This window comes from Macaca mulatta, chromosome 3, assembly GCF_049350105.2.
Source record: "Macaca mulatta isolate MMU2019108-1 chromosome 3, T2T-MMU8v2.0, whole genome shotgun sequence".
NCBI lineage: Eukaryota > Metazoa > Chordata > Mammalia > Primates > Cercopithecidae > Macaca > Macaca mulatta.
The window spans coordinates 35,017,481-35,032,313 of record NC_133408.1 but is presented as its reverse complement, the minus strand read 5'-3'; the positions used below and the strand labels follow the sequence as shown (position 1 = coordinate 35,032,313).

Sequence of the window (14,833 nt, the reverse complement as noted above, 5' to 3'; positions counted from 1 at the left end):
CACCTTGGTAACATCAGGGACAGCTCCTGCCAGGTGGGCGAGGTGGGAAGGAGGGGAGCAACGCCAGCATCCGGCCCCGGCGGTGGAAGGAGCAGGACCCTTCCCGCCTGGGTGCTGCAGAGTGCTTGGGCCTCGCACGTGGCCAAGAGCCTGCTAGAAAGGCAGCTTAGTAGGTTGCACAGGCTACTGGACAAGGCTGAGCCCTGCCTCCTACATTCACGGGAAGCTCGTCATGGCGCCCAAGCATGACACGGAAGTACCCCCACAGCATTTTGGACAGCCTGGAAATGCCAGGGTGGGTCCGGCTGGCCGGACTCAGAGGCTGGCCCTGTGAGACTTTTCGGGGTGGCAGGGGAGGGCTGTGTTTTCTGTGAGCGGGGAGGGATTCTCCTGAGAGCCTCATGCCCACCCCACATCTCACCCCACTTGGTAGACCCCCAAGACAGAGCCTCTGGAAGGATCTGCACATGACTGTTTTATTGACAAAGGCTGAACATCGCCAGCCTCGTCAGCTTTTCTTACATTTTATGGGAAGGTTTTTATATCATCACCGCAGTTGTCCCCAGCTGTTATTTCTGTAGAAGCAAATTCGTCAGCCACACGTGCTGGAGTATTTCATTGTCCTGGCACCCAACTAGCCCACATGGCAGCTCGCACAGTCCCAGTCCACGAGTGCAATTGCCATGACGATGTCAACAAGCAGTGACTGAACCGTCTCAGAGCAGGCGGCAGACGCACGGCAGAGGGCCCTTCCCGCTGCCACGGGCCGGGCGCTCCGCGGAGGGCCCTTCCTGCTGCCCCGGCCGGGCGTTCCGCGGAGGGCCCTTCCTGCTGCTCTGGGCCGAGGACCTCGCAGGCCTGGCGAGGCTGCACAGCGCCATTGCTGCCGTCCTGGAAGATGGAGGGTGCTCAGGCATGCACCAGAGCGTGTGTTTTCCTTTTCCTCTTTAACTCGGCAGTGCACCAGCTAGCTCACACCTCGTGCGTTCCAGACCATGGGTGCAGAGGACACACCGCAGCATCCAGCTGAGACCCACTAGCGTCTTGGGTCTCCAGCATTAGTTCCCCCACAGTGGCAGACTTGCTTTAGGGTATGTGTAACTGAGTTGCGTCACTGCAGTGGCCTCTCCTTGTGACGTTCGTGGTCGCGGGTGTCGGAAGCGTTTCCCATGGCGCCAGGCAGGGTGTATGGGGAGGACCACAGCGACAGGCTGGTCAGAGCTGACCTTTGGACCCTGCGGGGCGAGCGTTTTGGGATTGTAGCAATTCTGTGTATGGAGTGAGGAGTGCAGGGTCAAGGAGGACCAGTCGTGAGGTTTCCTTAGCAGCCTCAGGGTGACCAGGCAAGTGTGACTCTCGCGAGGCCCCGAGGAGCCAGAGCCACGTCTGACAGCGGTCTAGAGACATGACATGGCCGTGCCTTGTGTCCACCTAGGTGCGTGCAGCTCCCGAGTCACACGCCGGCGGGGCCTGTGCGGCCGAGGCCGTCTACACGGCACTGCTGAACCTCACGTCCGACTGCTCGGTGCTGTCTGGAATGACAGCCTTCAGGGCGGCGTGGCAGAAGCGGTTCAGGGCCGGCAGGTTTGTTTTCTGCTCAATGTACAGCCTCAGCTTTTCCCTGAAGGTCTCCCCGAGAAAGCTGTAGATGAGGGGGTTGAGGCAGCTGTTGGAGAAGGCCGCGAGGTTGACAATGTGGCCGGTGAGCGGGTGGGCGTGGCGGAAAGACTGCTTGCAGGGAGCAGCCCCGGGCTGCGTCCGCTGCAGGAGGTGCACGCTGATGAAGACGTTCTCCGGCAGCCAGCAGACGAAGAAGACCAGCACCACCGCGAGGATCATGCGGAGTGCCTTCTGCCGCCGGGGCCGCAGACCGCGGTGCCGGTGTGCCCTGACCAGCACCCGGACAATGAGGGAGTAGCACAGGCCAATGATGGCGAAGGGCACAATGAAGCCCAGCGTGACCTCCAGCCACTGCACCTCCCGGACGTCTGCGAAGCAGAAGCAGGCCTCGTCGGTGTGCTGCAGGTGCACGGCGGTGAAGGGCACCAGCGTGGCAGACACAGATGCCATCCAGATGAGGCCGCAGCTCAGCCGGGCGTGGTGCTTGGTGCGGAACAGGCTGCAGCGCATGGCCCTGGCCAGGGCGATGTAGCGGTCGAAGCTCATCCAGGTGAGGAAGAAGACGCTGCTATACATGTTGACCTGCAGGAACAGCGACATGAAGGTGCACAGCACGGCGATGTCGTAGTACTGCTCGTGCAGGTTGAACACCTCAATGAGGGAGTCAGCCACCAGGATGAGGTCCGCCACCGCCAGGTTGATGAAGTACAGGTCGGGGATGGTCATCTTCTCCCGGAAGCTGATGTTCACCACCAGGATCAGGATGTTGCCCACAAAGCCGATGGGGAAGAGGAAGATGGTGTAGAGGCACGAGAGGAACAGGCCGATCACGTACTGCTGGTGCTCTGAGAGCTCGCCCGTCCCGTTTGCCAGGGAAGCGCCCAGGAGCGGGTGGGACAGGTTGAGCTCGGGGGAGGTGGTGTTGGGGGCTGCAGGCTGCATGGTGCCCGGGTACATCTCCAGGCCCATGCCCCGGGCTTGGGAAGTCACTTCCATGTCTCTGCACCGTGCAGCTTTCAAGATTTGCCAAAAGGCTCCCAGAGCTCTGTTTTAAACAGCGAATCCATCTTTAGAAAGAAGCGTGATTCTCCCTGAAGTGAGCCCAGCATTTGTTAGACAGGAAACTCCCGAGGAGCACCTGTGGTGGTTTGGGTTGGGTTTGTGAACTGCAGAGAGTGGGAGGAACAGATGCTCCGCACGCTGGCATGGCACGTCTGTGGAGGCCAGGGTCCTCCGCTTGCTCATCCGGCGGGCGTCCCTGCAGGTGTCAGCTGCCGTGCACTGTCCTGCGTGGAGACGCTCACTCTCTGGGTACCTGGAGAAGCAACAGGACAGGATGAAGCTTCATCAAGTGGCCCCAGCTTTGGGATAAGGCCCGCCGCCCCTGACTGGGTGTCTGTAGAGTCTGGGTGTGTCACTGGGGAGGCCAGAACCTCAGCTTTATGGGCTCAGGAGGTGGCTGTGGTTGAGCTGAGGTGGAAGAGTCACCTGTGGGGAGTACACGGCCTTCTTTCCTGCAGGCCCCACGGCCAGTCGGCTGCAGCTGGAGGTTGGACGTGGAGAACCCCCACAGGCAGGGTGTTCTCTCCCTTTATAGCCACAGAGCAGGCCTAGGAAGCAGCAGGGGTGTGGGCTTGGCCACCCCAGAAAATGGCGTTTGTGAGGAGACGGGAAAATGCATTTCAGCCGCTGATGGAGAAGTAAAACAGGAAGGGAGAGCCCAGTGTCTCTGAAAGACAGGGGGTCCGGAGAACTGGACATTGGAGCAGAATCATCTCTTACAATAAAATAGATCACAGACGTTCAGGGGTTTCCTCATGCTAGTTCTATGTTTAGGTACCAAAAATGAAACTTATTTTTGTAATATAGAGTGAAAGAGGTCATTGTTTTGGGAAATAATATTTTAAGTTTTTATTCCATGTTTTAGTAAATTATTGTAAAACCTAATATATGTTTGCAATGCTGTTTATAACCTAGGAAGAAACTAAGGAGAGAGTCCCTCCTGAGCTTGGCTTCTGCAGGGAGGGAGGAGTGGGCCGTCTGTCCATGGCGGTGCTCTCGCCCTGCTGCGAGTGGGGAGGGTCCTGTCACCCGCCCCGTGTCACCCTGGCCCTGCCGTGAGTGGGGAGGGTCCTGTCACCTGCCCCGTGTCACTCTGGCCCTGCTGCCAGTGGGGAGGGTCCCGTCACCTGCCCCGTGTCACTGTGCTCCCGAAAGTTCTCTCTGCAGCAGGCCACGGTCTTAGCCTGCAGACACTGGCGGTCTCTGGGGACCTGGGGGCTGTCACAGCTAGGGGGGTGCTGGTGGGGCCAGGGCTGCCGCCCACCTCCCTACAGTGCCTAGGACAGGTGCCCAAGCCCAGCAGAGAATTACCCAGCCCAGATGGCGCTGGTGCCCTGGAGTAAACTAACACTTCAAAATGGGTTTGAGTTGTTTTTCCTTTGGGAGTTTTCATTTCACCCTTTGAAATCATTAGGAGTTATTGTTTTGAATGTGTTGTGTTTTTTTTTTTGTCACCCAGGCTGGAGTGCAGTGGCACAATCTCAGCTCACTGCAACCGTTGCCTCCGGGGTTAGAGTGATTCTCCTTCCTCAGCCTCCCGAGTATCTGGGATTACAGGTGTGCACCACCACACCTGGCTAATGTTTTATATTTTTAGTAGAGACGGGGTTTCACCATGTTGGCCAGGCCTGTCTCAAACTTCTGACCTCTAGTGATCCGCCCACCTTGGCCTCCTATGGTACTGGGATTACAGGTGTAAGCCACTGTGCCCGGCCGGGGCTTGTTGTTTTGAAGTGCTACAAAACCAGACTAGTGATTTATTGACCTATCGCTTGAAAATACTTCTTTTTAAAAAAAAAAAAAAAAAAAAAGGCTGGCCTGTAATCCCCGCACTTTGGGAAGATGAGGTGGGAGGATTGCTCAAGTCCAGGAGTTCGAGACCAGCCTGGGCAACTTGGCGAAACCCTGTCTCTACTGAAAAAGTACAAAAAAAGTAGCTGGGCATAGTGGTGTGCGCCTGTAGTCCCAGCTACTCGGGAGGCTGAGGTGGGAGGATCGCCTGAGCCCGGCAGGTAGAGGCTGCAGTGAGCCGAGATCACACCACTGCACTCTAGCCTGAGCAACTGGAGTGAGACCCCATCTCAAAAAAAGGCGGGTAGGGGAAGACAAGATGAATCACTGCCTCAGTGTCACTTATTCTAAAAGTACTCAATCACCTTCACTTAGCTGGGGCTGATGAATTTGATTTTAGTATTTTGCACTCTTGATTCCTCTTTAGTAGATAATACCATCGAGCAGCGTAAACGCCTCTGCTCTCAGGCTCTCTAGGGAAAGTTGAAAGACTTCGCATTCAGCCTCTATATTTAATTTCTTTAAAACGGCACAGAGGACTTCTTTTGCTCTTTAAATGTAGAAATTCTGGAAGGTGTTAGACTGCAGCGTGGCAGGAAGCTTAAAGGTGGACAGAACCCTTAACTTATGTTTGTTTTCTTTACTTATTTTGTTAAATGAACTCTGAGGGAAAAATAGTTTAAAACCAAGTCATTCATTTCTTTCCCACGTAAATCGAGTCGTTTAATCCTTGGCAGACACCAAGAAGATACGGGACCTGGTGTCTGATGTGTCCTAGTGTTGATGTGGTCCTGGGCGAGAGGAACCGAGTGTGCCGTTCACCACTGGCCCCGTGTCCTCCCTGGAGGTGTCCATGGAGTTATAAACAGCGTGATACCTCATTTCAGATTTCCTCTGCTTGTCATAGAGAAATAAAGCCACACTTTAGTCAGCTGTTAAGTCTGCATCTGTCAAAAGGCGTGTGGCCCTCCCAGGACTTCAGGGTTGGTGAGAGTGACCGGGGCGCCGCAGGGCAGGGCAGAGCAGGCACCCTCATTTTCTTGAAGTGAGACACGTTCTTGCTGGGACAGAACATGACGGAATACTGGGTCCTACTTTCAGCATGTGTTAGAAAGGCCATCCAGGCAAAGCCCCTGCTGCGGTCATGCTGAGACCACCGGAGCTCCGTGGGAGAGGGGTCTGTAAAGCCCCCTGCTGTTGTGGTCACGCTGAGACCACCAGAGCTCCGTGGGAGAGGGGTCTGTAAAGCCCCCTGCTGTTGTGGTCACGCTGAGACCACCGGAGCTCCGTGGGAGAGGGGTCTGTAAAGCCCCCTGCTGTTGTGGTCACGCTGAGACCACCGGAGCTCCGTGGGAGAGGGGTCTGTACCTTGAGTTTGGGAAGCTGGGTGCTGCTCTCACCAGGGGGTGAGGTGTCTGCATGTCTGCGTCCAGCTGTTTCCATAACAGGACAGCGGCCTGGGTGGCACCACCCCCACGCGCCCCTAGTGAGTGGTATGGCACCGCCAGGCCGAGGCTGAGTCCTACCTGGGTTGCAGCCCCTTCTGTGGTCCTGGAAGCCTCCCTGGTCAGGCCCATCAGGCTGGAGGTGCACTTGGAACCCAGCTGCAGGAGGTGTACCTCTGCTGGACCTGCCGAATGCCTGAGCAGGGCTGGAGAGAGGAAGAGACCCGCCCTGGGAGCCCGCGAGGGAAGGTTCCCGGCTGGCCCGCGGGTGCGTCCTCCATCTGAGCCTGCCGGCGGGTGCGTCCTCCGTCTGAGCCAGTGAGTCTGCCCCTTGGCACAGGGCTTTATAGGCCCCCTCCGCCTGCTTCTCTCTGGCTGGGCTCTGGGCGGCCTCCTCCGAAAGCTAGCGTTAACCATTTTTTTGCTGGCCTTTTTTCTCCCACACTTTGGCAATCAGCTCAGTTCCACTAGACTTATTTTTATGGAAGTTTAACTGCTTTTCTTCACCCACAGATACAAACCTTTCTTTAAGTTTGAAGGCGTCATTCTAGCTATTGTGTATCTTTTAGGTAATAACCTGTCATCCTGGGTTGAAGCAAGCAATATTCTTGTTTTTGCAGCTGACCTGCGTTAAACACTAAATTTCGTAATTGACTTAGTAGCACGTGCATGATACATAAAGAATTTAACTTAGGAATTTCACAGACATTTGCAGAGAGAAATGTAATCCCAAGAAATAGCAGGCATTTCTGACAAGTAACTTAGGAATCTGAGTTCTGGTTGAGCATCTGGAAATCTGAAGTCCAGAGTGCCCCACAGTCCAACACTGTTGGAGCGTCGCGACTCAAGTGGAAAATTCCACACCTGACCTCCTGTGGCGGGCTGCAGTCCCAGGCACAGTTCAAAGTTTGTTTTATACATGAAATTATTAAAAGTGTATAAAGTTACTTTCAGGCAGTGTGTGTAAGGTGTGTATGAAACACAAATGAGGCCGGGCGCAGTGGCTCAAGCCTGTAATCCCAGCACTTTGGGAGGCCGAGACGGGCGGATCACGAGGTCAGGAGATCGAGACCATCCTGGCGAACACGGTGAAACCCCGTCTCTACTAAAAAAAAATACAAAAAAAAAAAACTAGCCGGGCGAGGTGGCGGGCGCCTGTAGTCCCAGCTACAGAGGAGGCTGAGGCAGGAGAATGGCGGGAACCCGGGAGGCGGAGCTTGCAGTGAGCTGAGATCCGGCCACTGCGCTCCAGCCCTGGCGACAGAGCGAGACTCCGTCCCAAAAAAAAAAAAAAAAAAAAAGAAACACAAATGAATTTTGTATTTAGCTTTCTCATTCTGTAGCTGCAGGTATTCCAAAATCTGCAGAAATCTGAACTCCGAACTCCTCTGGTCCCAAGCGTTCAGATGAGGGACCCTCAGCCCGTAGTTTTCTCTGAGTGTTGGCGGCGCCTCAGGTCCCGCCTCCCGCGCTCGCTGCAGAGGCGTCGGAACTTACCTGCGGGCCAGGTGTTGGTGGCCTCTTGCCCAGCAGGCCGCCTCCGTTGCCCGTGGTTGAGGATTTCACAGCCTCCACGGCCTCATGCGGGCGGAGAATAAACCTCCCTCCGCGGACTCCCGGGGCCTCCGAACCGCCTCGTGAGGGGCGGCCGCCTCCGAGTGCGCCACCTGCTGGCCATTCGAATTTCAGCCGCCGCTTTGGGAACCCTGGGCTGCCCTGTGAGAGCAGAGCGAGAGCAGAGCCAGGCTCCCCAACCCCGGCATGGGCTGCCCAGGCTGAGGGGGTCCTCAGGCACTGCCAGCCCCAGCTGTCCAGGCTGAGGGGTGAGTCTTTCTCCGAACGGAACTTCAGCGAATCTCACTCCTACTTCTGGGTGTCGTTTTCCCTCTGTAATATTAGTTTCCAAGCGGTGAGATTGGATCCTTTGTCCGCTGAGTATGAGTAATGCGGCTGCTGCAGCCTGAGGCGCGGTTCAGAGGCCTGCGTGGGACCCCCACCCCCACCCCCGCCGGGAGAGCTGGTGCAGGCAGAGGAGTGGGGTGCTGGGCCTCCAGGTGCGCTCGGCCCCTCAGGGCCTGCTGCCCCGCAGGAGAGCTGGAGTAGGTACAGGAGTGGGGTGCTGGGCCTCCAGGTGCGCTCGGCCCCTCGGGGCCTGCTTCCCCGCAGGAGAGCTGGAGCAGGTACAGGAGTGGGGTGCTGGGCCTCCAGGTGCGCTCCGCCCCTCGGGGCCTGCTCCCCCGCAGGAGAGCTGGTGCAGGTGCAGGAGTGGGGTGCTGGGCCTCCAGGTGCACTCGGCCCCTTGGGGCCTGCCAGGGAGTCAGCTGCTTGGTGGTGTTTCGTTAGGAGCCTGTTGCAGAGGCGCCTCAAGGCATCTGTGCAATAGCAATTTAAAATCTTACCGATGTGTATTTTAGAAAACACACACACACATTTTCTAAACAGAATGCTGTGTTAAATTTCTAATGGAAAAATACTAACGTGGGGTTTTCTTCCAGCAGTAGAAAGTTGACAACTCTAATATGTACCTTTTTATATTTGAATGATAAAGAGCTGATTTGCTCTTAGACATTTTTTTTGATCAGTTGTGAAGTTGAGATGATTTCAGCATTAAAAATGCCCGAGACACCATTTTAAAAGATGTGAGTCATGAGAAAGTACAGAAAAAAATAAATAAAATAAAAATCCAAACCTTGAAATAGCCGAGACATGTCACTTAAAAATAGCTATGCCCTGCTAGTGCAAACCCATGGCTTCTGGTCTCTCTGCCTGTCCCAGCAGCTGAGGAAGAGCTCAGCTCCCAAGCTCTCCACTCACGTGCCCTGGGTAGGGAGCCTGCCCTGGACGGGCGAGTGGCTGATACACCTAGATTTCCTGCTTGCAACATAGAATTAGCCGGATCGGGGCTCTGGGTCTCGGAACCCAGCCTTCTCCTGTAAGCACTGGGTGGGTGAGTAACTTGTCAGCTACCGCACAACTGCGGGTGTGAGGGACAGGGCCCAGCTGCAGGAACTTTAGTCCCCAAGACCTACTTAATACTTGCATGGGTGACGGGATGGGAGGAATCTCGTGGACTGTTTGTAAGGTGTAAAGACCTTTCACCAATTTTTAAATCTGTTTTTTTTTTTTTTTTTTTTTGAGACAGGGTTTTGCTCTGTTGCCCAGGCCAGCATGCAGTGGCCTGATCTCAGCTCACTGCAGCCTCCCACCTCCCAGGCTCAAGCCATCCTCCCACCTCGGCCCCTGAGAGGCTGGGACTACAGATGTGAGCTGCTAATTTTTTTTTTTTTTTTTTGTAGAGAGAAGGTCTCACTGTATTGCCAAGACTGGTCTTGAACTCCTGGGCTCAAATGATCCTCCCGCCTCAGCTTCCCACAGTGTAGAATGTGACATTGAACGCTTGCATCCTGGGTGCTGGGTGCTGTGCCTGGTGCTCTGCATGCTTGATCTCAGGTCACCCTCCTTCAGAGCCTGTGAGGCACTTCTCCGTGTCTCATGGATGCAGAAACTGACTGCAGGGAGGTAGTATCACCTCGGCCTCACAGCCAGCCAGGAGCAGATCTGGGAATGGCCGGCTGACTCTGAGCACATGGTCTCGGCCCGTACACCAGAGGCATCCTGGGGCAATAGTAATCTTGTCAGGCACTGATTTCCTTGTTGAATTTTGTGTCGTTATGAGTTTTTAAGAAGTGAACATATTTTCCTGTTCATCCCCAGGATAGAATAAAAGGGAAGAATTTCAAGGGGAATTTCATCTGATCATTGCTTATTGAGTTAAACGCGCACACAGCCAAATATTGGAAAATGCATAGAGAAAAACACACACAAAGTAAGGCAGTGCATCTCCGGCTTCAGGAGCCCTCCTGAGCGAATGCCCATGTGGGAAACCTTGGCCCTCGCCTTTCAGCCTTCAGTCCTCGCGTACAAAGCCCAGTCCTTGTGCTGAGAGGCTCCAGACGCAGGGCCTGCGGTACCTTCCCGGCACCCCTCACTCTGCCAGCGCTGACTGACTGAGCGACCCCTTCCTGCTCCTTGTCCCATCCCCAGTCCTCTCCTGTGCCCTCCATGGTAGGCAGCAGCACGGGTCCCCCTGACTCTGCAGGAGCAGAGCACTCAGGGAGTTGCATGTTGCCGTCCAAACAACCCTGGTCTTCAGCGTTGCCAGCTCCAGCCCGTGTTCCGCTTACCCCACATGCAATGGCTGTGTGATACCGGGCAACATCTGTAACCTTCCTGAGCCTCAGCGCCCATCTGTGCAATGGGGGTGCATGGGTCTAACGGTTCTATGAGATACCACACACCCCTTGTCTCTGCTGGGCGGAGTGAGGCTTCCCTTCTCACTGCTGCTCCTTTTCAAGGGGAGCGGTCCACCGGGGGCAAGGGTGGGGCGGCACTGCCGGAGATGAGCCCAGTCCTGGCTCATTCGCTTCTCCCCCATAGGCACAAGGGAGGGAGCAGTCGGTTGGAGGTGCTCACAGTATCACACGCCGTATCCACCTTACAGGGGAGACATCAAGGTGTGTGTGGAAGGAATTTTAGAGCTAATACAGGCTGGAAGACAGCCTGAGGTTCAGAGAAGTACACCATGTCTCACATGCCAGGCGGATACATTCTCCGATGATCCAGAGTCAGGGGAGGCCAAGAGCCCCTTCCCACGCCCTCAGGAGGGCATCGCTTCCCCTGCCTCCGCAGGACATGCAGGAGCACCCTTGGGCATCTGATCGTCACAGGCCTGGAGCATTAAGTGGACACACACCAGCAGCCCCTTTATAGAAAGAGCCCAGGTCCCAGGGAGGCTGTGTGTGGTGTACACGGGTCTCCCCGCTCCGGTGGCAGGTGGGGTTGGAACTCTGCGTTCTGTGCCATATCCTGACCTTCGGGACATCCTGTGACCTCCCCTCAGACAGACCTGCCATATCTTCCATCTGTTCCATTCCGGCCTGGGGAGGTTAGCTGCTGTCAGGACGTGGTGCAGCCCATGGTGACTTCGTCTCTCTTGTTCCTTCAGAAGCACGCAGGCCATGGCTGCATGCCAGGTCGGAGTCTTTCATTCAGGGTGTGTGCCCGCCAAGCCCGGAAACAGTGCGGTGAGGGGCAGGGCATCCTGGTTTTCTGCTGTGTCGCCTGGCGCTGGTGGACGTGAGCACGTCGGTGCCGCCGTCCTGTCCCTGCTTGGTGTCCGCAGCGGGAGGGCCCAGTTAGGGCAGGTGTGTGCTGACCACAGCATGCTGAGCATGGAAGGGCAGGTGCTCCCGTCGTCTGCAGCTGCGTCCTGGGCAGTGCCAGCCTCCACACGCTCATCTTTTTTTTTTTTTTTTGAGATGGATTCTCACTCTGTCACCCAGGCTGGAGTGCAGTGACACGATCTCCACTCACTGTAAGCTCTGCCTCCTGGATTCACGCCATTCTCCTGCCACAGCTTCCCAAGTAGCTGGGACTACAGGTGCCTGCCACCACACCTGGCTAATTTTTTGTATTTTTTTATTAGAGATGGGGTTTCACTGTGTTAGCTAGGATGGTTTCGATCTCCTGACCTCGTGATCTGCCCCCCTCAACCTCCCAAAGTGCTGGGATTCCAGGCGTGAGCCACTGCGCCCAGTCCACTCTCTCGTCTTCTGTCACTTTCCCTCACAAGATGGAATTCACTGTGCTTAGAGACCATCCCGCCCATCAGCCGCTTGGCGTGGCTCCAGCACGGAAGGTGAGTGCGGCTGCTGGCCCACATGATGGTGGTGGTTTTGCAGGTCTCCCAGCAGAGCCTCCTCAGTGGTTGCGGGGAACATTCTGGATGTGTCCTTGGGTTCTCCGGGAGCGTCGCGCCAAGGGCAGCTCACAGAAGAGTGGGCAGGGTGGCGCTGGCCGAGCTCGGCCTGCGGGGACCCTCTGCCCCCAGGAGCACGTGGCGGAATGTTCCAGGAGAGGCCAGCACCAGGGCCTTGTCCCAGCCCCACCTCGGTCACTGCCAGGCAGTTCCTCAAGGAGCCTCGGGGAGGCTCCTCCCACCCCACCCCAGTCTGATTTTATCTGTTTGAACGCAGGACCTCATGAACCCTTTCTTTGGATAAATGCAAATGATGCATCCTCTCTTCAGTAGCACCACACTCCCCCGTGCTTCCTTAGTTTTCTGCGGGTGCTGGATCTTCCCCTTGGTGTGAACATGGAACGTTGCCCAGTCTCTGTGTCCAGATGGTTACAGGATGGGGCAGTGGCAGGAGCTGGACACAGGACCAGGATCACGCAGCACCTGCCCTGCCCCCCAGGGCCACCCCAGGGGCTGTGATATGCTCTGGGATGCCCACCCCGTGAAGCCTGCTCTTCTGGAAGTGGCAGGCGTCTCTGCCCATCAGCTGCCTGGCTGGCTCTGGGTCTTGGGTGAGAGTGTGGTGCGTGGCCCATGCTGGCCCCTCCTCCTGTGAGCCCGTCCTCGCCCCTCACGGCTCCTGTTCAACCCCATTCATTTTGGTTTTGAGTTGGGATGGAGCATCCCCTGCTCTGAGTAACTCAGGCCAGACGGCCCATGAGGAGTGCGCTGTAGAGTCCCTTGCATGCAGCGCCCTCGGGTCCCACTGTGATGTGCCTCACAAGCACCTGGCCCCAGCTACCCTCTCTCAGCCCGCGGGGCACTGCGGAGCCACGCGCTGGCCTTGCCGCGAGGGGATGTCCGCCTGCACCCTACGGTGATGAGTGGTTCCCAGGACTCCGCGTGGCATGGAATGAAGAACAATGGCCAGACTGAGAGGAAGTGGTTTGGAATGTTTGTTTAATTAAGGCAAATTGGAAACAAGATCTTTTCGACATGGACCGCAGGTCTGAAAGCCGTGTGAGGCTGTCCAGATGTCCCATCCCGGCAGCTGTCAGCTGCAGGCGCTTCGTGTAGGAGTGCGTGCTCCTGTGGGGCAGCGTTTGTGGACGTTGCCGTCAGGTGCTGTCCCCGTTCGCGGGGTCTGCCGTGCTCTCCCATGCGGTCATAGCCAGGCCCAGCCACCCAGTGGGTCGGGGGACAGGCGCACACCTGAGCTTGGCCCCGAGAGCGCAGTCTGGAGCTCAGATGAAGGCTGCTGCCTGCTTTCTCCTTATTACTGGGCTTTTCTCGTGGACGGGAGGGGCCCCTGCGCAGGCAGAAGGAAGCCACGGCTTCGAGAGGCCTCCCGGACCCTCCCCCGAGCTGTATCTTGTCTGGGTCGGGGCTCCCAGGTTCCTCGGTTGACTCTGGCTTCACAGCCTGTCTGCTGCATATGGGATAAGGTCCTGGTACCGGCTACCGACCGACGTAAGCGTGACCTGAGCCCTGGGTCTCAGCTTCCCCGTCCGCATGGCGGGTGCCAGCACGGGCTTTCTGTCTCCGATCTGCGCTGCCCCCTTGCTGCCGCCCCTGCGCTGTGCCAAGCCCCGCTCAAGCCCACTGTGTTTGTACTTAGGTTTCGTTCTGGTTCTTCTGCCCAGGCTCTACAAGGAAAGGGAAGAATTCTGAGTGGCCCCAGACGGGCTCCCCTTTCCCCACCTTTCATGGTCCCCTGACTGCGGGTCTTAGGAGAGAGGGGTCCTCACAGTTATCTCTGAGGCCCTTTCAAGTCCCGGCCTGGCGAGGGCAATCTGGTGGAGCGGGGGTGGATGTGCCTAGCTCACCCCTACCCGGCCTGGGCACCAAGCCCGTCTCCCGGTGGCACTACCTGGCATAGTCCCCCGGCCCTGGTGGCCCTGGTGGCCCTGGATGATGGCACGCTGGGAGGGACCAAGCCCTTTGGGAGCCACAGGTTGCAGCCTTGCTGGGCTGCCGGGTGGGGGATGTGCCCCCCTCTTCTCCACTGCTGCTGCTCCATAGTCTAAGAGACAGAGTAACAAATGCAGGGCTGTGCTGGCTCCAGCTTGGCCGGCCTTCCTGTTCTTCCCACCTGGCCCCCTGCACCCTGGGCCTTGACGGCCTGGCACCTTCTCCCCTACCTTACCCCCAAAGGCAGTACAAGCAGAGGGGGACGAGGTGCAGGGCCCAGGCCAAGCGGCTCTCAGCCCCCCCTCTCTCACTGAGAGCTTCCCACGTGAGTGGCACTTTGTATACAAATTGCCGGGACCCTCTGCAGCGAGGTTATGGAGTCAGAGGGATGAAGTCATGCTGCTGGTACCCAGCTGCTTAATGATGTGACCGCCATCTGAGCCTGGGTGCCTTGGCCGAGAACCTGTACTTTTCAAATGGTCATTTCTAAGAATTTGTGTGCAGTAAAATACTCCTTTTGGCGTTCACCACAGAGGCATCTAGTCTCGAAAGCACCGTGTTCGCAGGCAGCGCACAAACCGTTCTGTTCCAGACTCCTCGGCCCGTCCCTGGGTGGTCAGCCCCTTCCTCCACCCAACGTGGCCGCCGCAGCTGCACTCTGCTCGTGATCAGACTCCCCAGGCCTCACGCGGGTGGCACCTGTGCGTGTGGAGCCTCTGAGCCTGGCTGTTCCTGTGCCTCCTGCACTCGAGTTTGTGCGTCACGTCGCACACGCCGAGAGGCCGTGGCTGCTCACCACTGAGCACGGCGGGCTGTGCTGCGGTCTGCGTCCGGCCACCGTGGGAGCCACTGAGCCCCGGGGGCTGTGCCGCGGTCTGCGTCCGGCCGCCGTGGGAGACACTGAGCCCGGGGGGCTGTGCCGCGGTCTGCGTCCGGCCGCCGTGGGAGACACTGAGCCCGGGGGGCTGTGCCGCGGTCTGCGTCCAGCCGCCGTGGGAGCGACGTTTGAGTTCCTTCCAGATTGTGTCTATTATAAAAGCTGCGTTAAATATTCGCATACAGGGTTTCGTGTGAGCGTGATTTTATTGTGGGTGGATCGCTAAGATTGGGCATTGCTGGTTCTTATAGTGAGTGCACATTTAGCTTTATACGAAGCCTCCAAAGTGGCCACTCCGTTTTGTGTTCCCGCCGGAACCTGTCCTTCTAA

The 14,833-nt window shown here is 57.0% G+C and overlaps 2 protein-coding genes, 1 long non-coding RNA gene and 1 pseudogene across 6 annotated transcripts in view; 2 read left to right on the top strand and 2 right to left on the bottom strand.

Annotated features, from left to right (window-relative positions):
• The window catches only part of C3H7orf50 (chromosome 3 C7orf50 homolog), a 125,790-nt gene that overhangs the window by 39,259 nt on the left and 71,698 nt on the right, over window positions 1-14,833 (top strand).
• Window positions 463-1,399, bottom strand: LOC144340106 (uncharacterized; annotated as a pseudogene). The gene is made up of 3 exons (XR_013415829.1): window positions 1,086-1,399; window positions 850-967; window positions 463-791 (listed from the first exon to the last, which is right to left on the bottom strand). The product of XR_013415829.1 is annotated as an uncharacterized LOC144340106 (transcript).
• On the bottom strand, window positions 463-7,575 carry GPER1 (G protein-coupled estrogen receptor 1). 3 transcript variants are annotated; one of them, XM_077995927.1, is made up of 3 exons: window positions 6,000-6,238; window positions 5,231-5,367; window positions 463-2,935 (listed from the first exon to the last, which is right to left on the bottom strand). In XM_077995927.1, exon 3 carries the CDS (start codon window positions 2,614-2,616, stop codon window positions 1,489-1,491), a length of 1,128 nt encoding a protein of 375 aa, XP_077852053.1. In that variant the 5' UTR covers window positions 2,617-2,935; window positions 5,231-5,367; window positions 6,000-6,238; the 3' UTR covers window positions 463-1,488. The 3 variants fall into 3 exon arrangements, with proteins under 3 accessions (XP_077852053.1, XP_028701310.1, XP_001084531.1); XM_028845477.2 differs by lacking the exons at window positions 5,231-5,367; window positions 6,000-6,238 and adding an exon at window positions 7,416-7,575; XM_001084531.5 differs by lacking the exon at window positions 5,231-5,367.
• On the top strand, window positions 7,620-10,085 carry LOC144339685 (uncharacterized). The gene is made up of 2 exons (XR_013415000.1): window positions 7,620-7,741; window positions 9,215-10,085. It is a non-coding gene; the product is annotated as an uncharacterized LOC144339685 (long non-coding RNA).

Coding starts and splice junctions, on each gene's coding strand:
- GPER1 (XM_028845477.2), bottom strand. CDS start 2,616: ATGGAAGTGACTTCCCAAGCCCGGGGCATGGGCCTGGAGATGTACCCG.